Source organism: Felis catus, chromosome X, assembly GCF_018350175.1.
Source record: "Felis catus isolate Fca126 chromosome X, F.catus_Fca126_mat1.0, whole genome shotgun sequence".
NCBI classification, from domain to species: Eukaryota; Metazoa; Chordata; class Mammalia; order Carnivora; family Felidae; genus Felis; species Felis catus.
Window position 1 is genome coordinate 143,794 of NC_058386.1, and position 20,515 is coordinate 164,308.

A 20,515-nucleotide genomic window follows, 5' to 3' on the forward strand; every position below is an offset into this window, starting at 1 on the left:
AGGAAGTGTCCATGGGTGATGCCGTGTTGTCAGCCTGACTGCTGACGTGGTTGGAGGGGGCAGCTCCCACGTGATTCCAGAAAATCTGTGAGGAGTTCCCCAGATGGGTTAACACGTGAATCCCCAGATCAGTAAAGCACATTGTCCTCCCCAGTGTGGTGGGCCACATCTAATCACTCGAAGGTCCGCGTAACAAAACGTGGAGGCAGTTCACGTGGCCCGGCTTGACTCCCAGCCGAGGCGTCCATCTTTTCATACCCTGGGCAGTCCCCCTCCCAGGTCCTGGGGCCGCAGCCACGTTCCGAGTCGTGGGTGGGCACCCGCTAACTAGGCTCGGTCGTGGGCAGAGCCCGTGTGCCCCACGTTGCACAGAACCAGGCGGCTTTGGGGTTTGACTTGGACAAATCAAGCTCAGGGCTGGCTTGGACCCCCCAAGGGTGCTCCTTGTGTGCCCAGAACCCCGAGGACAAACGCAGGCGTCCCCCGGGGTTGTCCCCCAGGCATCAGAGGTCGTCCACCACCGTTCAAAGCCCAGACCGGGAGGCGGGTAGGCCACCTGCCTGTGTTTCTGCCGGTGTGGGAACGTCCCTGTGGCTGTGTTTGCACATCGCTGTGTTCTGCTCACGCGGGTTCACTGGATGCGTTTGGGTAAAGGGTCACACTGGTGACATCCTCCCAGGTGGTGTCAGGGGTGTCCCCCACTCATCCCCTGACTGCTCCCAGTATGGGTACCTGTGGACATCTGCCTCCTGTCCGTGGTCGCCCCCTGTGTGCCCGCCTGCTGCGCATCAGTGATTGGCCCTGCATAGTTGCCCCTGCGTGTGCGTCCCACGCGGTTGCCTGCTGCCCCCGCGTATGCGCCCCTGCGTGTGCACCCCTGTGGGGTCGCCCGCTGCCCCCGCGTATGCGCCCCTGCGTGTGCACCCCTGTGGGGTCGCCCACTGCCCCTCCAAGTGCGCCCCCGTGGGGTCGCCTGCTGCCTCTGTATGCGCCCCTGCGTGTGCGCTCCCGTGGGGTCGCCTCCTGCCTCTCTGTATGCGCCCCCGCGGGGTCGCCTCCTGCCTCTCCGTATGCGCCCCTGCGTGTGCGCCCCCGTGGGGTCGCCTCCTGCCTTTCCATATGCGCCCCTGCGTGTGCGCCCCCGCAAGGTCGCCTCCTGCCTCTCCGTATGCGCCCCTGCGTGTGCACCCCTGCGGGGTCGCCCGCTGCCTCTCCGTATGCGCCCCTGCGTGTGCACCCCTGCGGGGTCGTCCGCCGCCTCTCCATGTGCACCCCTGTGTGTGGGCCCCCACAGGGTCTCCCTCTGCCCCTGCGTGTGCGCCCACTCTCGGTTGCCTGCTTGGAGTCCAGAGCACTGCTCCTGGGGAAGGTCAGGTGACAGGTGGCTCAGGTGCACACGTGGGAGAGGACACAGTGGTTTTCCCTTCCTTTGGGGCTAGCAGTTGGCTGGAGGGGAAGGAACCCAGACACGGAGGCCTTGCAGGGGGGAGGCCTTCCCAGGAGGCTGCTCACGTCGTCTCGGCTCACGTGGGTCCTTCTCGCATGGCCTCAGCTCCTGTCCTGGGACGTGGGCCGCCCCAGGGGAGCTCGGTCCGGCAGGAACTGCAGGGGCGGGGGGCACGTCTAGGGGAAGCCGAGGTTGGGGCCCTCGATTTAGCGAAGAGCCTCCCTTCGCTCTCCGCGGGGACAGGCCCCTGTGGCCGTGTCCCGCGTGCACCGGCCCCGGACTGACGCGCGTCTCCCCTCAGGCACTACGTGGGCGTGTTCTCATCCATGGAGTACGTCTTCCTGTTCCAGTTCGTGTACGCGGCCTACAGGCCCATGGCGACCGCCGCAGGCGAGCTCATCTGTAAGAGGTAAGGCCGGGACACGTGACGGTGTCTCCAGGGCTGTGATGTCACCGTGATGTTTCGGGGGGGGGGGGGGGTCCCGCGTCCTGCCAGGTGGACTCGCAGATGGAGGAGGGTGGGGGCAGCGGGAGGCCCCAGGGACCAGGGGAACAGCAGGGCCCTGAGCAGGGGCTTGCACAGGACAGCAGGTGTGGGCCCCGAGGCACAGGACAGGATGGATGGAAACGTCAGCGCAAAGGACGCGCGTGGCTGGGGGTAGATGCACTTGATCCGCGTTCCAGGCGCGCCCCTTCCCGCATTGGTCTGACCAGGTGGTAGAGGCCCCCTCGAGGCCCCCCCCACCCCCCCCGGCCCGAGGTCCTGTCCTGGGCCACCTGGCCGTGTCGCCCTCCCTAATGGGTCTGCGTTCAGGCGAGGGTCCGCGTCCTTTGGGGGTTTGACGTGCGGCAACAGGGGGCAGTCCTGTTGTCTGTTCCCACTGCAGTGCTGGCCTGAGCGGGCAGTGGGTCGGACAGACAAGTCATTCTAGAGCTTTCCTCCCTGGGCCGTGTCCTGCGCCCGCGGCCTCCCGGCGCGCCTGCTCCCCAGCTCCCTGCGTTGCACGTGTGCGTGCAGGGAGCCACAGGACCTCGGGCACCAGCAGGTGCGGGGAGCCCCCCCGTCCAGGCTGATGCTGGGGTCGCTCTTTCTGATCCCACTAGGCTCCTGGCCCCTCCGCCCCAAGAAGGTTTCTTTGGTCAAAACCCTCCCGACGAGTTTGACAGAAACATCCAGAACATGAAGACGCTCATCGACTTCTACCTGCAGGGCGAGGTGAGGGTGTGGCAGCACAGGGCCCGGGGCCGGGTTGTCCGAGTCGCGGGAGGGACCTGGACCCGTGTCCTGCAGCCCACGTTGCACGCCACGTCCCGTGTCCCATGCCCCACGCCCCGTGTCCCGTGCCGCGTCCTGCGTCCGGTGTCGGGCTGACGCGGGGCTTGCTTCCTGTGTGAACGCCTGCCGTGGGCACACGGGCGTCGGGGCTCTGGGTGGGTGTCCCCGTTTGTCCTCACGTGTCCACCACATGGGTGGGTCGGGGAGGGGGCCGTTCCTGCCCATGTCCTCACGTGTCCCCTCCACCAGGTGTCACCACGTGTCCACCCCTGGTTGTCACACGTCCCCTGTGTCATCAGGTGTCTGCCTGTGTCATTACGAGTCCCCTCTGTCATCACACGCCCCTCACGTCGCGTGTCCTTTCTGTGTCATCACATGTCCCCCGTCGTCACGTGTCCCCCCATGTTGTCACGTATCCTCCTCGCCCTTGTCACGCATTCCTTCTACGTCGTGTTGTCATGTGTCCCCCTGCGTCCTCACACGTCCCCCTGCCTGTGTCATCACACGTGCCCTGTGTCCTCAGTGTCCCCCGTGCCACGTATCGCGTGCTCCTGTAACATCATCGTGTCTTTCCTTCCGCGTCGTCACGACTTTACACGTGTGGCCCGTCCCTGTCAGTTCCACAGACACGTCCCATACCTGGTGGACGGCCTGTGGGACGCGGCGCCCGCCCTGGTCCGGAACTGGGAGTGCATGACGGCCCTGCTGCTGGAGCCACGTGGCGGGCGCCAAGGTGAGCGTGGCCAGAGGCCGGCTCTGAGTCGTGGATGGGGGCCAGCGATCCCGCTGGCCTCCCGGCCGTCCCTGCCAGGCACACCGTCCCCCTGTCCTGCCGTCCCTGTTCCTCTGTGACCCACCGGCTGCTGTGTCCCGCTGCCCCCCTGTGTCCCGTGTCCTTCCGTCCCTGTGTCCCGCTGTCCCCCGTGTCCTGCTGCCCCCCCCGTGTCCTTCCGTCCCTGTGTCCTGCTGTCCTGTGTCCCGCTGTCCCCGTGTCCCGCCGTCCCCGTGTCCTGCCGTCCCTGTTCCTCTGTGACCCACCGACTGCTGTGTCCTGCTGCCCCCGTGTCCCGCTGTCCCCTGTGTCCTGCTGTCCCTGTGTCCCACTGTCCCCCGTGTCCTGCTGTCTCCCCTGTCCTGCTGTCCCGTGTCCTGACATCCCTATTCCTCTGTGACTTGCTGTGCCCCCCCGTGTCCTGCTGTCCCCTCCTGGTGTCTCACTGTTCCCTCCTCCCCATGTCCCACTGCCCCCCAGGCCTCCGTCCTGCCAAGCATCTGTCCATATAGGCAGTGACACAGCCCTGTCGAGCCTCCTGTGCTGCACCCGCTCCCTGAGTGGCTGCTTGGGGAGCATACCCATGCTTTCCCGCGATGAGGGGTCCTGAGGCCTCGAGGCTGGGGTGTCACAGGGCTCTAGTTGTGGGGTCCACAGGACGAGGGCCACAGACTGACTTCCCATAAGAGGATCAGCCTGGGGAGCCACGGAAGCCCAAAGCCTGGGCCCAGAGTCAGGGTGCAGGGTGGGCAGAGTGCCCAGCGGATGAGCCCCCAAGCAGCTGGGGTGCCCTCGCCTGCCCCTCCAGGCCCAGGAGACAGCCCGTCCTCCCTGCCAAACTCCCCTCGGCAGACACAGCTGTCGTCGGCCACAGCCAGGAGTCCGGTGCCATTTATGACGTAGCCCAGGCCTGTCACGTTCCTGGAGGGACCCGCAGCTCTGACCGTGCTCCTTGGGGTCCCTGAGGGGCCTGTTTCTTTGTCATGGGGATGCCTCCTTTCCTCTGACTGAAATCTCTGGGGACCAACTGTGTGGTCTGTGTTTCTTGGCTCTGACTGTGGGCCTGCTCCTGCTATGCCTGGGCTCATAGGGCTAGCTCCAGGACATGACAGACTAGGCACGAACCCATGTGTGACATTCTCAGGCTGGCTGTGACACATGATCTCAAACCCAGGGGTTAAATGAGAGTCCATCGTGTCTTAGGTCTGGAAACCAGAACTCTGAGATCCAGGCAGGGCAGGGCCGTTGGGACCCAGGCAGGGCAGGGCCGCTGGGACCCAGGCAGGGCAAGGCCTCTGAGATCCAGGCAGGACAGGGCCATTGAGATCCAGGCAGGGCAAGGCCGCTGAGATGCAGGCAGGACAGGGCCATTGAGATCCAGGCAGGGCAAGGCCGCTGAGATGCAGGCAGGACAGGGCCATTGAGATCCAGGCAGGGCAAGGCCGCTGAGATCCAGGCGGGGCAGGACCCCTGAGATCCAGGCAGGGCAGGGCCTCTGAGATCCAAGAGAGGCAGGACCACTGAGATCCAGGAGGGGTAGGGCCACTGAAGTCCAGGTAGGGCAGGGCCGCTGAGATCCAGGCAGGGCAGGGCCACTGAGATCCAGGAGGGGCAGGACCGCTGAGATCCAGGGGGGGCAGGGCCACTGAGATCCAGGGGGGGCAGGGCCACTGAGACCCAGGAGGGGCAGGACCACGGAGATCCAGGCAGGGCAGGGCCTCTGAGGTTCAGGAAGGGCAGGACCATTGAAATCCAGGTAGGGCAGGGCCACTGAGATCCAGGAGGGGCAGGACCACTGAGATGCAGGCAGGACAGGGCCATTGAGATCCAGGCAGGGCAGGACCGCTGAGATCCAGGAGGGGCAGGACCGCTGAGATGCAGGCAGGACAGGGCCATTGAGATCCAGGCAGGGCAAGGCCGCTGAGATCCAGGCGGGGCAGGACCGCTGAGATCCAGGGGGGGCAGGACCGCTGAGATCCAGGGGGGGCAGGGCCGCTGAGATCCAGGGGGGGCAAGGCCACTGAGATCCAGGGGGGGCAAGGCCACTGAGATCCAGGCAGGGCAGGGCCACTGAGATCCAGGCAGGGCAGGGCCACTGAGACCCAGGAGGGGCAGGACCACGGAGATCCAGGAGGGGCAGGGCCGCTGAGATCCAGGCAGGGCAGGGCCACTGAGACCCAGGAGGGGTAGGGCCACTGATATCCAGGTAGGGGAGGGCCGCTGAAATCCAGGCAGGGGAGGGCCGCTGAGATCCAGGAGGGGCAGGGCCAGTGAGATCCAGGAGGGGCAGGACCGCTGAGATCCAGGGGGGGCAGGGCCACTGAGATCCAGGCAGGGCAGGGCCACTGAGACCCAGGAGGGGCAGGACCACGGAGATCCAGGCAGGGCAGGGCCTCTGAGGTTCAGGAAGGGCAGGACCATTGAAATCCAGGTAGGGCAGGGCTGCTGAGATCCAGGAGGGGCAGGACCGCTGAGATGCAGGCAGGACAGGGCCATTGAGATCCAGGCAGGGCAAGGCCGCTGAGATCCAGGCGGGGCAGGACCCCTGAGATCCAGGCAGGGCAGGGCCTCTGAGATCCAAGAGAGGCAGGACCACTGAGATCCAGGAGGGGTAGGGCCACTGAAGTCCAGGTAGGGCAGGGCCACTGAGATGCAGGCAGGACAGGGCCACTGAGATCCAAGCAGGGCAGGGCAACTGAGATCCAGGAGGAGCAGGACCACTGAGACCCAGAATGGGCAGGACCACTGAGATCCAGGAGGGGCAGGACCCCCAAGATCCAGGAGGAGCAGGGCCACTGAGATCCAGGTAGGGGAGGGCCGCTGAGATCCAGGAGGGGCAGGGCTGCTGAGATCAAGGAGGGGCAGGACCACTGAGATGCAGGCAGGACAGGGCCACTGAGACCCAGGAGGAGCAGGGCCACTGAGATCCAGGCAGGGCAGGGCCACTGAGATCCAGGCAGGGCAGGGCCACTGAGATCCAAGGGCAGGGCCACCGATCCAGGAGGGGCAGGGCCACTGAGTTCCAGGTAGGACCACTGAGATCCAGGCAGGGAAGGACCACTGAGACCCAGGAGGAGCAGGACCATGGAGATCCAGGCAGGGCAGGGCCACTGAGATCCAGGAGGGGCAGGGCCGCTGAAATCCAGGTAGGGGAGGGCCGCTGAAATCCAGGCAGGGGAGGGCCGCTGAGATCCAGGCAGGGCAGGGCCACTGAGATCCAGGAGGGGCAGGACCACTGAGATCCAGGAGGGCCAGGGCTGCTGAGATCGAGGAGGGGCAGGACCACTGAGATGCAGGCAGGACAGGGCCACTGAGATTCAGGCAGGGCAGGGCCCCTGACATCCAGGAGGGGCAGGACCACTGAGATCCAGGAGGGGCAGGGCCACTGAGATCCAGGCAGGGCATGGCCACTGAGATCCAGGAGGGGCAGGGCCACTGAGATCCAGGTAGGGGAGGGCCGCTGAGATCCAGGCAGGGCAGGGCCCCTGACATCCAGGAGGGGCAGGACCACTGAGATCCAGGAGGGGCAGGGCCACTGAGATCCAGGCAGGGCATGGCCACTGAGATCCAGGAGGGGCAGGGCCACTGAGATCCAGGTAGGGGAGGGCCGCTGAGATCCAGGCAGGGCAGGGCCACTGAGATCCAGGAGGAGCAGGGCTGCTGAGATCGAGGAGGGGCAGGACCACTGAGATGCAGGCAGGACAGGGCCACTGAGATGCAGGCAGGGCAGGACCACTGAGACCCAGGAGGAGCAGGGCCACTGAGATCCAGGCAGGGCAGGGCCACTGAGATCCAGGAGGGGCAGGGCCACTGAGATCCAGGCAGGGCAGGGCCACTGAGATCCAAGGGCAGGGCCACCGAGATCCAGGAGGGGCAGGGCCACTGAGTTCCAGGTAGGACCACTGAGATCCAGGCAGGGAAGGACCACTGATTCAGGAGGAGCAGGACCACTGAGATCCAGGCAGGGAAGGACCACTGAGACCCTGGAGGAGCAGGACCATGGAGATCCAGGCAGGGCTGTGCTCCCTCCAGAGGCTCCAGGGGAGGGTCCTTCCTGCCTCTTGCAGCTTCTGGGGCTCCAGGTGTCCCTGAGATTGTGGCTGCGTCCCTCCTGTCTGTCCCCGCGCCTCCACAGGGCTTCTTCTGTGTCTGTGTCATTTTCTGTCTCTTATAAGGACGTTTGTCATTGGGGTTAGGGCCACCCTCATCCACGCTGACCTCATCTCGGGTCTTTCACTTAATCACATGTGCAAAGATTCGATTTTCCCACAAGGTCCCTTTGTGAGGCTTCGCGTGGGTGTGACTTTGGAGCGAAAGCCAGTGCAGAACGCTCTGTGAGGAGACGTGTGGTCAGCTGGATGGTTTTAGACCCGCGTCCTAGCATTTGGGGCAAAGCCAGGTGAACCCCGGTCTGCGGTCCCGTCGGGTGCTGCCCTGAGGACGTGTGCGTCTGTCCCAGCCCGGGCCAGCGCCAGGTCCCACGTTGACCTGAACGGGTGACAGGGGGTCCCTTTGAGTGCGGTTTGAGCGGAGGGCTGGCCCCGGGGGCTCTGGTCTGTGTGTTACTGAGCCCACGAGCCGTCGGCCTGTGGCCGTGCCCAGGGGCCCCACCACGCTCGCCCCGCGCCGGGCTCCCCGAGGCCCCTCAGAGCCCTGCGGCGGCCAGAGCGCCGTGTGTCCCCGTGAGGCTCGGAGGGCGCTGACCGGACCCCGTCTCCTTGCAGCGCTGACGAGCCAGCAGGAGAGAGTCCTCATCGAGATCCTCGTGGCCGCCGTGCGACAGGCCGCAGAGGGCCACCCCCCTGCTGGCCGCGAACTGGGCAAGAGAGTCAGTGCCACCCCCGCCCCCGCCCGGATGCGCTTCGTCCCCTGTGCTGACCGCTGCGCTGTGGCTGCTGCGCCCTTGCTGTCAGTGCCGGGGCTCTGGGGGTGCCCGCTGCGGCCTCAGGCTCGCGGGGCTCCCCCACCCTCACCCGCGCGGCCGCGCGATCGCTTGCTGCCTTGTGCTTGGCACGCTAGCTGCTCACTGGGCCGCTGGCTCTGCGGGCGGGGCTCCCGGCCACCCAGGTAGGTCTCGCTGACTGTGCCTCCCAGCTCCTGCCCGCCCCTCCTGCCGCTACCAGCCCTCTGCCAGCTGTTCCCGTGTGAGCCGTCCGCCTCCCCGGGGGGGGGGGGCACCCCACAGTCCCCCCCGCCTGGTTCACACCAGACACGGCAGTGTGTCAGCCAGCCCCGGAATCGTCTCTGTGTGGGTCTCTGGTGCTGCTGGACAGAAGATCACACCCGGGGGGACCTAGGACCACAGGGGTTGGGCGTCCTGCCCCAGCTCTGGAGAACAGCAGTCTGACATCCAGGCAGGGCAGGGCCGGCCAGATCCAGGCAGGGCAGGACCCCTGAGATCCAGGCAGGGCAGGGCCACTGGGATCCACAAGGACAGGACCGCTGAGGTCCGGGCATGTCAGGGCTGCTGAGATTGAGGAGGGGCAGGACCACTGAGATCCACGAGGGGCAGGACCACTGAGACCCAGGCAGGGCAAGGCCTCTGAGATCCAGGCAGGGCAGGGCCACTGAGACCCAGGCAGGGCAGGGCCGCTGAGATCCAGGCAGGGCAGGGCCGCTGAGATCCAGGCAGGACAGGACCACTGAGATCCAGGAGGGGCAGGACCACTGAGACCCAGGAGGAGCAGGACCATGGAGATCGAGGCAGGGCAGGGCCACTGAGATACAAGCAGGGCAGGACCACTGAGAACCAGGAGGGGCAGGACCCCTGAGATCCAGGCAGGGCAGGGCCACTGGGATCCACGAGGACAGGACCGCTGAGATCCGGGCATGGCAGGGCTGCTGAGATTGAGGACGGGGAGGACCATTGAGATCCAGGAGCGGCAGGGCCACTGAGATCCAGGAGGGGCAGGGCCACTGAGATCCAGGTGGGGCAGGGCCATTGACATCCATGAGGGGCAAGACCACTGAGATCCAGGAGGGGCAGGACCCCTGAGATCCAGGCAGGGCAGGGCCACTGAAACCCAGGCAGGGCAAGACCCTTGAGATCCAGGAGGGACAGGGCTGTTGAGATCCAGGCAGGGCAGGGCCACTGAGATCCAGGAAGGACAGGGCCACTGAGATCCAGGCAGGGAAGGGCTGCTGAGACCCAGGCAGGGCAGGGCCGCTGAGATCCAGGCAGGGCAGGGCCGCTGAGATCCAGGGAGACAGGACCCCTGAGATCCAGGCGGGGCAGGACCACTGAGATCCAGGCAGGTCTGGGCCTCTGAGATCCAGGAGGGGCAGGGCCACTGAGTTCCAGGAGGGGCAGGGCCACTGAGATCCAGGCAGGGAAGGGCCACTGAGATCCAGGAGGGGCAGGGCCACTGAGATCCAGGCAAGACAGGGCCACTGAGACCCAGGCAGGGAAGGGCCACTGAGATCCAGGCAGGGCAAGGCTGCTGAGATCCAGGAGGGGCAGGACCCCTGAGAACCAGGCAGGGCAGGACCACTGAGATCCAGGAGGGGCAGGGCCACTGAGTTCCAGGTAGGACCACTGAGATCCAGGCAGGGCCACTGAGATTCAGGAGGGGCAGGACCCCTTGAGAACCAGGCAGGGCAGGACCACTGAGATCCAGGAGGGGCAGGGCCACTGAGATCCAAGGGCAGGGCCACCGAGATCCAGGAGGGGCAGGGCCACTGAGTTCCAGGTAGGACCACGGAGATCCAGGCAGGGAAGGATCACTGAGACTCAGAAGGGGCAGGACCACTGAGACCCAGGAGGAGCAGGACCATGGAGATCCAGGAGGGGCAGGACCCCTGAGGGGCAGGGCCACTGAGATCCAGGCAGGGCAGGGCCACTGAGATCCAGGCAGGGCAGAGGCACTGAGGGACAGGACCACTGAGATCCAGGTAGGGCAGGACTGCTGAGACTCAGGCAGGGAAGGATTGCTGAGATCCAAGCAAGTAGGACCACTGAGATCCAGGAGGGACATGACCACTGAGATCTAGGCAGGGCAGAGCCGCTGAGATGCAGGCAGGGCAGGACCTCTGAGACTCAGGAGGGGCAGGGCCACTGAGATCCAGGCAGGGCAGGACTGCTGAGATCCAGGCAGGAAAGGACCACTGACACTCAGAAGGGGCAGGGCCACTGAGTTCCAGGTAGGACCACTGAGATCCAGGGGGGGCAGGGCTGCTGAGATCCAGGCAGGGCAGGGCCACTGAGATCCAGGCAGGGAAGGACCACTGACACTCAGGAGGGGCAGGGCCACTGAGTTCCAGGTAGGACCACTGAGATCCAGGGGGGGCAGGGCTGCTGAGATCCAGGCAGGGCAGGGCCACGGAGATCCAGGCAGGGCTGTGCTCCCTCCAGAGGCTCCAGGGGAGGGTCCTTCCTGACTCTTCCAGCTTGTGGGGCTCCAGGCATCCCTGGGCTTTTGGCCACATCCCTGCTGTCCTTGCTTCTATTTTCATGTGGCTGTCATGTTCTCCCCTGTGCATGTGTCTGGCTCTGTCTTCTGATCTCTCTTTTTAACGACACCCCAGTCCTACCGGATGAGGGTGCACCGTAGGGCACGAACTGGGGGGAGACAACTCAGTTTTTCTTGACGGTTTCCGCGCACGTGAACTAGCGTATCTGGAACAAAACCCCAGAGTAGCAGTCTGGAGCCAGACCTGTGATGTGGGGGCAGCGCTGCCTGGGTGTGATCTGGGCCCGTGTTGGCCGGTCCCAGGGCCACCGTGAGACTCACACGGGTCGGCCGTGGGCTCAGGCCACGCTCGCTCTGCCCGCAGGCCGCCAGGGAGGTGGACGGGACCCGCCGCTGGCGTGAGCGGGCCAGCATGAGCCGACACTTTGTGAAGGTGCTGCCCCAGCTGCTGTCCAAGGTGCGGAGCGGGGAAGGTCCCCGGGTGGGGAGGCGGCGGGGGCGCGGGGAGGCCAGGAAGGCCCCCTTCACACCTGCTCTGTGGGCAGTTTGCCGCGGACAAGGAGAAGGTGACGCCCCTCCTGCAGATCCCGCAGTACTGCAACCTGGACGTGTATGACAAGGACGGCCTGGGCTCGGTGAGTCACGGGACTCCGCCCCTCCCCCCTGCGTTCTGCCCGTGGGGGCCGCCTTCCCCCTCCCCAGGCTTCAGGCGTGGGGCACGGCGGCCACCACATCGTCTGTCCCTGTGTCCTGCCATCCTCCCGAGGCCTGGGGCGTCACGCCTCCGAGGCTGCTCTTTCCTGCTGGTCTGTGCTGGTGGAGCGTCCCCTTGTCCAGGGCGGTGGCCCGGGCCCTGTCTGGGGGTGTCTGGGTCACCTGGTCAATGCCTCCCTGCAGCTCGAGGTGGGTGGTGGGGCCCGATGACAGGGCAGGCCCGGCAGGGCTGTGAACACAGAGGCACCGACCGCTGTCTCGAGTTTTCATGGCGTGAAGGTCAGATGCCTGGTTCTGGGTGGCGCCCCGGGGTCTGGTCGTCAGGGTGACCGTGGGCACAGAAACTGGTAAAGCCCCCCGGGAGCTTGTGTGTTGTGCCCTGCGTGTGGGTACGGTCGGGGCGGGGGGCAGGAGAGGTGGGATCTGAGGGGGACCCTGGGGGCCCAGGCGGCTACTGGAACATTCCGCCCACGCTGTCCCCACCGCAGGTGCAGCCATCACCCATAGCGGTGGGAGGGTCCAGACACCTAGACTCACAGTTCCCGTGACCTCTTCCTCTTGGCCCCGTGTTCCCCTCATTGACCCCACCTGGCCCTTTCTTTTGGCTCCTGACCTCCTCCCCTAACCTCTGACCTTCTCCCTGGCCCTTTATCCCTCAACCCTCTGATCTATCACCTTTCCCCTTGACCCAGGCATCCCCAGGCTTTCCCCCCTCAATGGCCTGACCTTTCCCCGGCACTTTCCTCCTTGACTCTCTGACCTCCCCGACCTTTCCCCTCGGTGCCATGACCTGTGACCCTGAATCTTTCCCCCTTGAACCCCATGACCTTCCCGACCTTTCCCCTCAGTGCCATGACCCCCTGATTCCGGATCTTTCCCCCTCCACCTCATGACCTCCCTGACCTCTCCCCCTCGGTGCCATGACCCCATGACCTCCCGACCCCTCTCCCTCGGTGCCATGACCCCCGACCTTTCCCCTCACTGCCATGACCCCACGACCTCCCGACCCTTCCCATCAATGCCATGAGCCATGACCCCCGACCTTTCCCATCGACATCATGACCTCACGACCCCGGATCTTCCCCCCTCCATCTCATGACCTCCCTGACCTCTCCCCCTCGGTGCCATGACCCCACGACCTCCCGACCCCTCTCCCTCAGTGCCATGACTCCCGACCTTTCCCCTCACTGCCATGACCCCACGACCTCCCTCCCCTCCCCTCGGTGCCACGACCCCCGACCACCCGCCCCCCCCCCCGACCTCTCCCGTCGGCCCGTGCCACGGTCCCTGAGCGGTCGTCTGCCCCCCACCCCGCCGCCCGCAGTACCTCGACTCGGCCCTGCTGGAGCTGGACTGCCTCGTGCAGCGGCACTCGGACGTGGCGGTGCTGGAGGCCTGTGCCCGCGCCTACGGCGCCTACTGCTGCGAGGGGGGCTCCGCCCACTGCCAGGCCGCCCCCGCCTGCAGCCGGCTGGTGGACATGCTGGTGGACGCGCTGACGCCGCTGCTCGACGTGTTCCTCCAACACGAGGTGCCGGCCGTGGGGGCGGGCGTGGAGACGCGGAGGTGTCGGCGAGCGGGCGTGGGTGTGCGGCGTGTCGTGCGGGGTGGGGAGACCTCCACCGAGGCGGGCCACGCGCCGGCGAGGACGCTCAGCCTCGGCCCTGGGCGTTTCGCCGTCGGGCGCCTGTTGGGGGTCGGCCCAGCGAACCCGGGGACCGGCTCTTGGTCTCCGGGGACGCAGGGTGGGTTCTCTGCGCCCCTGCCGTTCACCCCGCACCTCCCGTGGGGGCTTCTGTCCCCTGGGAGTGGGGAGATGTGGGGGGGGGGTCACACATGGGCCTCACTTTCCCCAGGGGAGCCCCGTGAGCCCACAGAGGACCCAGTCGAGGCCGTGGCTCGCGTACGCTGGGGCAGAGGGTTTCTGTAAAGCGCCACGTCGCGAGCCCTTTTGGGGGGTCATCCTGTTCCCGGGGGGGGGGGTAGTCTGAGAGCACACACGTATCACGTGACTGGGCCGTGTGCCGATAAAACTTTATTGGCACCGACGGGCTGAGGGCCACGTGACCTGTGGACCAGGTGTCCAGCCCCGCTTTGGGCACTTTCCTTCTGAGGGCTGGTCGCCACAGGCAGGGCTCCCGGTTCCTCTTGCGGCCCCCAGCCGAGGGCCTGCCATGAATTTGGGGGGGGGGCTGGGGGTCAGCGACACGCTCCCCTGTGGGTTCTGCCCACTGCCAAGTGGGAAATCTAGTTCCTGTAGCGGGTTCCTCACGGGGTCGCGCCTGAAGTGCTGGGAGACGGCGGATCTCGGGTCATTTCCGTTCTTCTCGGCGTCCATGCACGTGTGTTTGGGGACTGTCCCACCGTCACCCCCCCTTTTCTGCGAGGCTGGAGGCAGAGTGGCCTGGGGTACCACGTCCCGATCCCAGAATTTAAAGAGCCGCCTTCTGGGAAGTAGCAAGAGAGGAGGCTCCTAGGATGGGGGACCGGCTCGAAGCCAGGGCCCCAGGAGCCCCGCCCGCGACACGCGTGTCAGGCGGTCACCCCTTTGCTCTCTCCCTGCTGTGTAGAAACAAGGCCAGTTCCTGGGACACCACGAGATGGGTCGCATCTGCTCGACGCTGCGGAGGCTGGTGGCCTTCTACAGGTGAGTGGGGTGACACGGCCGGCTCCCTCGGCGGGGGGCACACGTGACCCCCCAGCAACGTGCCCACTGTCTCACTCTCAGCCGCGTTCCTGTGTCCCGGGTGAGGCGAGGGGGGTTCAGAGCCTCAGGGGTGTCCCCGGGGTGGGCCGGGTGGCTGCGAGTTCCCCGGGAGCCCGTCCTGCCCGTCTGGGGCCCTGAGCCGCGTGTGCAGGAGCTGGGACCGCCTCGGCCACGCCCGCGCCGTGGTATCCCGGAGGGGCCGCCTCGGCCATCTCTGCCAGGAGGTGGTCCTGTGGCTCCGGGGGCTGCTGACCGGGCGTGGGCGGCTCACCTCGGGGACGCTGGGGTCCCGGGCTGAGGCGGGCCCTGAGAGCCCCGTTTCTGGTCAGCACGCACGACCTGAGCAGCTGGAACCTGTATGAGAAGATGGACAGTCTGCTGACCCTGCGCAGGCACCAGGGCAGCATGCCCACCGAGGTGAGGGCCACGGGGTCAGGGGAGGGCGCCGGTGGGAGGAGGGTGCCGGGGCGAGAGCGGGTCCTGAGGTGCAGGGAGGCGGGAGGTCCTGGGGGAGAAGGAAGGGTCCTGGGGAGGAGGGTCCTGGGGCTGGGGGGAGAGGTCGGGCGGGAAGCAGGTCCCGGTGAGGGCTCGGGGTCTTGTGCAGAGGAGCGTCCGCAGGTGGGTGTCCTGTCCGTGTCCCCAACTCCATGACAGGTCTTGTGTCCCGTAGGTCATCCACTGTGCGCTGCAGTGCACCTACTATGCGCTCCTGTGGCAGATCGTGGCAGCCACGGACCGGCTGCCGCCTCAGGTGGGTGAGGGGCTGGGAGGGGTCCGGTGCGGGTATGGGTAGGTGAGAGGTGGTGGTGGGGGCAGGTGTGGGCAGGTGAGGGGCCGGTGCAGGTGTGGGAAGGGTCAGGTGTGGGCAGGTGAGGGGCAGTGGGGCAGCAGGCGCGGGTACGTGGACTCCAGTTGTCTGTGACGGATGCGGCAGGCTGGGGACAGGGGACAGGGTCACCACTTCGACAGGCATCCGCCCCCACCACTGCCTAGCGTGTGTCACCCTGGGGTCGGGCCTGGGCTCCTGGGATCTGACCCAAGAGCTGACCTTGGCCCCGGCTGACACGGCCCTCCAACCTGTCCGCTCGCCACAGGGAGCTAGGTTTAGATCCTCTCTGAGCACCTGCCCCGTGTTTGCTGGGTGGGACCCTTGACCTTGGTTGCTGGCCAAACCAAGGGTACTTTGAAGTCAGCCGTGCTTTGGGCCCGTATTTATGGCTGCCTGGAAACGTTCAGCCCTAATTCCTCATGACGAAGGACAGACGGGGCGGGGCGGGGGGGCGGGGAAGAGGAGCATGTGGGAGGATGGCAGGTGGGGAGGGGTGTGGGGGACAGAGGGAGGTAGGGGAGGGGGACACGGGGGTTGGGGGAGGTAGACAGTGGGAGGAGAAGGGGGGGTGGGGGAGGGAGATAGTGGGGGAAGGGGACAGTGGGAGGTGGGGAAGGGGGAGGGGGTTGCCGGGGGGGGGGGGGGGGGGACACGGGGGTAAAGACGGGGGAGGGGGCCGGGGGGGGGACGTGGGGGTGACGAAGGCAGTTTGTCTGTGTCAGGCTGTGGCTGGAGGGCTGGCTCCCCTGGGCGGGGCAGGTGCCTGGCTGTGTCAGGTGGGGAAGGGGGAGGGGGTTGCTGGGGAGGGGCACGGGGGTAAAGACGGGGGAGGGGGCTGGGGGGGACGTGGGGGTGACGAAGGCAGTTCGTCTGCGTCAGGCTGTGGCTGGAGGGCCGGCTCCCCTGACGGGCGGCCCCTGCCCTCTCGCTGTCTGGCAGGACGCGCTCCTGGACTTGCGGAGGCGGCTGATGAAGTTCTGCGTGGCCTGCCGCGTGTACCTGAGCCACCAGAGCAAGGTGCTGAGTGAGAAGGTGGGTGCGTCCCTCGGGACCCTCACGGGGCGGGGGTCCCGGGGCGGCCGAACAAAGGGAGGGGCGGTAGAGAGGCCGGTGCAGATCGGGGCCCGTTCGTGTTTTCGGTGACGGTGTTTCCACGTCGTACCGCGCGTCTCGCACGGTGACTCGTCCGCTTACGCACACGAAAGCGCGTGAACGTCCCGTTCGCACAAACCCGTGCGCGCGCCCCCTGGTTACGTGCAGTACACACGTTTTGCGTGGGGCCCTGGACGCCGAGCGTGGGCAGCTTCCGCACGCAGGGATGTCACGTCTGCGGGGAGGCGCTTCTAGCGGCGTGTGTGCTCAGTGACCTGCTGCTTCCTTCTGGTGCGCGTGCGAACGTGCGCACGTGAGAGCGACCCCGTCGCTGTCTCCGATACGCGTCGCGGCCGACCGCTGGCCGAGGCGCAGGGCCCGAGTCTCCTTTCCGGGCTCCGAGCTCCGTCCTTCGTGACCCCCTCCCCGTCACGCTGTGTGTCCGCGCCCCCTGGTCACTGCGGGTTGTGGTCGCGAGCCTGCATGTGGCAGACGTTTCCGCTCACCGTGTGTGGCGTTGCCCGCGTGTTGTGCGTGCGGGCGCGTCTGTCATCTGCACGTGGTGCGTTTCTCGTGTGTGTGTTGTGGCTTTGGATTGTGTCCCGTGCGTGTCGTGTCTGGTCCGTATGTTGTATTTGTCACGCGGGTGTTCTAGGTTTCTTTCTCGTGTGCGTGTCGTGTCAGGATTGGTCACACACGGTTGTGTATTTGCGTTTCCGGTCTGCAGCGTCTGTGGCTTTCTGTTACCCGTAGGCTGCGTGTGTGCGGCTGTCTTTCCCGCCTGCGTGTGACGCGTCACTCTGCTGTCAGCCTTGTGCGCTGCTGGCTGACGGCAGCTTTTCGACGTCACCAAGAGTCCCGTGTGCTGGTCTCGTTGGACCCTGTGTCACGGGCAGGGTGGGGTCGAGGCGGGGGGTGTCTTCGAGGGGCCGGCTGCCTTACCCCTCCCCGCACTCTGGGTCCCGCCCAGCCCTGGGTCGCCCACCCCTGGGAGCCTGTGGGGGGCAGCCGGGGGCAGGCAGGGCATGACGCTCCTGTGGCTGCTCCGTCCCCCCCTCACCCCCTCAGGCCTTCATCCTGCTGTGCGACCTGCTGCTCATCCTGAGCCACCAGGGGCCCGAGGACACCGGCCTGGGGCTGCTCTTCTTCGTGCCCGACCACATCCTGCAGGGCAAGCTACTGAGCTTTGTCAGGGAGCACGTGTTTCTGGAGGAGTCGGGGTCTGAAGGTATGCCCCCCCAGGGGCCACGGGGGGCGGGAACCCCGGGCAGGAAGGGTATGTGGGGGCTGTGGTGGGGGGATGGGGGAGGTAACCCTGGGGAGGAAGGGTAGGTGGGGGCCGTGGTGGGGGGACGGGGGAGTAACCCCGGGGTGGAAGGGTAGGTGGGGGCCGTGGTGGGGGGACGGGGGGGTAACCCCGGGGTGGAAGGGTAGGTGGGGGCCGTGGTGGGGGGACGGGGGGGTAACCCCGGGGTGGAAGGGTAGGTGGGGCCGTGGTGGGGGGACGGGGGGGTAACCCCGGGGTGGAAGGGTAGGTGGGGGCCGTGGTGGGGGGACGGGGGGGTAACCCCGGGGTGGAAGGGTAGGTGGGGGCCGTGGTGGGGGGACGGGGGAGTAACCTCGGGGTGGAAGGGTAGGTGGGGGCTGTGGTGGGGGGACGGGGGAGTAACCCCGGGGTGGAAGGGTAGGTGGGGGCCGTGGTCGGGGGACAGGGGAGTAACCTCGGGGTGGAAGGGTAGGTGGGGGCCGTGGTGGGGGGATGGGGGGGTAACCCCAGGGTGGAAGGGTAGGTGGGGGCTGCAGTGGGGGGCAGAAGGGGGGGTAACCCGGGGTGGAAGGATAGGTGGGGGCTGTGGTGGGGGGACAGGGAAGTAACCTCGGGGTGGAAGGGTAGGTGGGGGGATGGGGGGGTAACCCCGGGGCGGAAGCGTAGGTGGGTCAGGGGGGATGGGGGGGTAACCCTGGTGTGGAAGGGTAGGTGGGGGCTGTGGTGGGGGAACAGAGGGGAGGTAACCCCGGGGTGGAAGGGTAGGTGGCAGCTGTGGTGGGGGGACAGGGGAGTAACCTCGGGGCGGAAGGGTAGTTAGAGGGGGTAACCCCGGGGCGGAAGGGTAGGTGGGGTGTTGGGGGGGATGGGGGGATAACCCTGGGGTGGAAGGGTAGGTGGGGGCCCTGGTGGGGGGACGGGGGGGATAACCCCGGGGTGGAAGGGTAGCTGGGGGCTGTGGTGGGGAGACGGGGGGGGGTAACCCCGGGGTGGAAGGGTAGGTGGGGGGTGGGGGGACGGGGGGGGGGTAACCCCGGGGTGGAAGGGTAGGTGGGGGGTCGGGGGGGATAACCCCGGGGTGGAAGGGTAGGTGGGGGGTCGGGGGGACGGGGGGGTAACCCGGGCGGAAGGGTAGGTGGGGGGTCGGGGGGGATAACCCCGGGGTGGAAGGGTAGGTGGGGGGTCGGGGGGGATAACCCCGGGGTGGAAGGGTAGGTGGGGGGTCGGGGGGGACGGGGGGGTAACCCCGGGGTGGAAGGGTAGGTGGGGGGTCGGGGGGGACGGGGGGGGGGTAACCCCGGGCGGAAGGGTAGGTGGGGGTGGGGCGCAGCGGGACACCGTGGAGTGCTCTGCACCCGGGATGATGAGCTGCACTCCGCACGTGTCTGTCTCCCGTGTTCACGCGGTCACGGGAGGGTCGGGGGAGTGCTGAGCAGGCGGTCAGGACCAGGAGACGCAGGCACCCCGTGGCACTCACGGGCTCTGTGCCGTTGGGGCCGCGGCGTCCGGTGGCGGGTCTGACCCACGGCCGGCCCCCGGAACGCTGCCTGGACCCCGAGCACCTCTGGATCGGACTTCCCGCCGTGACCGGCTGCGCCCTGCTCGCCTGCCACGCGGCTGTCCCACGGCTGAGCCACGAGGGGCCCGCGGGCCGACGTGGCCGACGCGTGCTGTCTCCCCAGGCCCCAGCAGGATTTACAAGGAGGACGACGCGGACGAGCTCCACGAGCTGTTCCACCGGAGGAACATGCTGGCCGTGTTCTGCAAGCTTGTCGTCTACAACGTGCTGGACTTGAGCGCGGCCGCCGAAATCTACCAGTTCTACCTGAAGGTGCCCGCGCGGCCCCCCTGCCCCCCCCAGCCCCCGCCGGGCTCCCCCTCCCCCGCCCACTGCTTTCTTGCGCAAGACACAGAGTCGGGGTGACAGATTCCAAACGGACGGAGAGCACGGGTGGCCGCTGGCCAGTCTTACGGACGCACGGTTCTCGTGGCCCCCACCACTTCCTGCGGACGAGCCCAGTGCAGCACGCGTGGGGACCGCGTCCCCCTTAGCGTCACATGTGCGTTTTTGGAGCGCTGTCGTCTCTCCCCACACCTGACGTCTAGCGGGTTTCTTCACTCGGGACATCACGTGCTGTCTTTTAAAGCCGTTCCCTCAGTTTCGTGCTTTTGTCACTAGCGAGACCGCGTGCAGCTGATCTTGTGACGGCAGGGTCCTGTGGCCGTGCGTCTGCGGGCTGGTGCAGTCATGGCAGCGGCATGTCACGGTGGCTCCGAGAGGCCTCGCTCCCTTGCTCCCGGCCCTCCATGCCCGGTGGCCCTGCCCTCCCCACGGAAGAAGCGTCCCGGTGGGAGGGGCCCAGCTAGTCCTGGCAGTGCAGCTGGCCCCAGGACCTTGATGCCTGATGGCTTCGGCTTCCCAGGTCCTGTGGACGTGCTCCCACCCGCTGGCCCTGACGCGGGGCCTGGTTGGTGCTGAGTGGCCGGCGGGATCCACGTCCGTCTAGGTCCTGGGGTTCAAGCTCCGTGGCTGTCCTTAGGGTTCGCAACGTTGGGACCCGGTGTGGTAACGCGTCTGTGCTTGCCGCGTCCCTGTGCTGACGCACGCCTGTCTTCGCCCTTAGCATTACCATCACTTTGGTGACATCATCAAGGAGACCATGACCAGGACGAGACAGAACGACAGGCTTCGCAACGCGCTGTCCCTGCTCCTGTGCCTACAGCAGGTGAGCGGTCTGTTCCGGAAGGTCGGGCGGCGCTCTGTGGCTGCTCCCCACGACACCAGGCCCCGTCGCCGGGGCCTGGAGGGGCGGGCGCCCTCGGGGACGTGCTGGCCGTGGGCACTGCTGCCCTCTCCTCGGGAGTCCTGCATCCCCGTCAGTGGCCTGTGAGCAGCTGCTGGAGGGGACGGCACGTGCTGGTGGCTGGGTCGTCCCACGCCCCACGGACAGACAGGGCGGCTGAAACATCAGACCCTTCTCCCTCCTGGTTCTGGAGGCTGT

At 66.9% G+C, this 20,515-nt stretch overlaps 1 protein-coding gene across 3 annotated transcripts in view; it reads left to right on the plus strand.

The window, feature by feature from the left end:
• The window catches only part of LOC102901245 (cohesin subunit SA-2-like), a 41,520-nt gene that overhangs the window by 13,912 nt on the left and 7,093 nt on the right, over window positions 1–20,515 (plus strand). For 2 of the 3 annotated variants that reach the window (XM_045051187.1, XM_045051188.1), the window contains 14 exons: window positions 1,749–1,856; window positions 2,552–2,663; window positions 3,342–3,456; window positions 8,220–8,323; window positions 11,269–11,361; window positions 11,450–11,539; window positions 12,943–13,149; window positions 14,189–14,265; window positions 14,655–14,742; window positions 14,996–15,076; window positions 16,094–16,186; window positions 17,315–17,474; window positions 19,196–19,344; window positions 20,138–20,239. In XM_045051187.1, the coding sequence (XP_044907122.1) occupies window positions 1,749–1,856; window positions 2,552–2,663; window positions 3,342–3,456; window positions 8,220–8,323; window positions 11,269–11,361; window positions 11,450–11,539; window positions 12,943–13,149; window positions 14,189–14,265; window positions 14,655–14,742; window positions 14,996–15,076; window positions 16,094–16,186; window positions 17,315–17,474; window positions 19,196–19,344; window positions 20,138–20,239 (1,579 nt within the window). The remainder of the gene's footprint in view (window positions 1–1,748; window positions 1,857–2,551; window positions 2,664–3,341; window positions 3,457–8,219; window positions 8,324–11,268; window positions 11,362–11,449; window positions 11,540–12,942; window positions 13,150–14,188; window positions 14,266–14,654; window positions 14,743–14,995; window positions 15,077–16,093; window positions 16,187–17,314; window positions 17,475–19,195; window positions 19,345–20,137; window positions 20,240–20,515) is intronic. The other variant, XM_045051189.1, reaches the window with a different exon arrangement.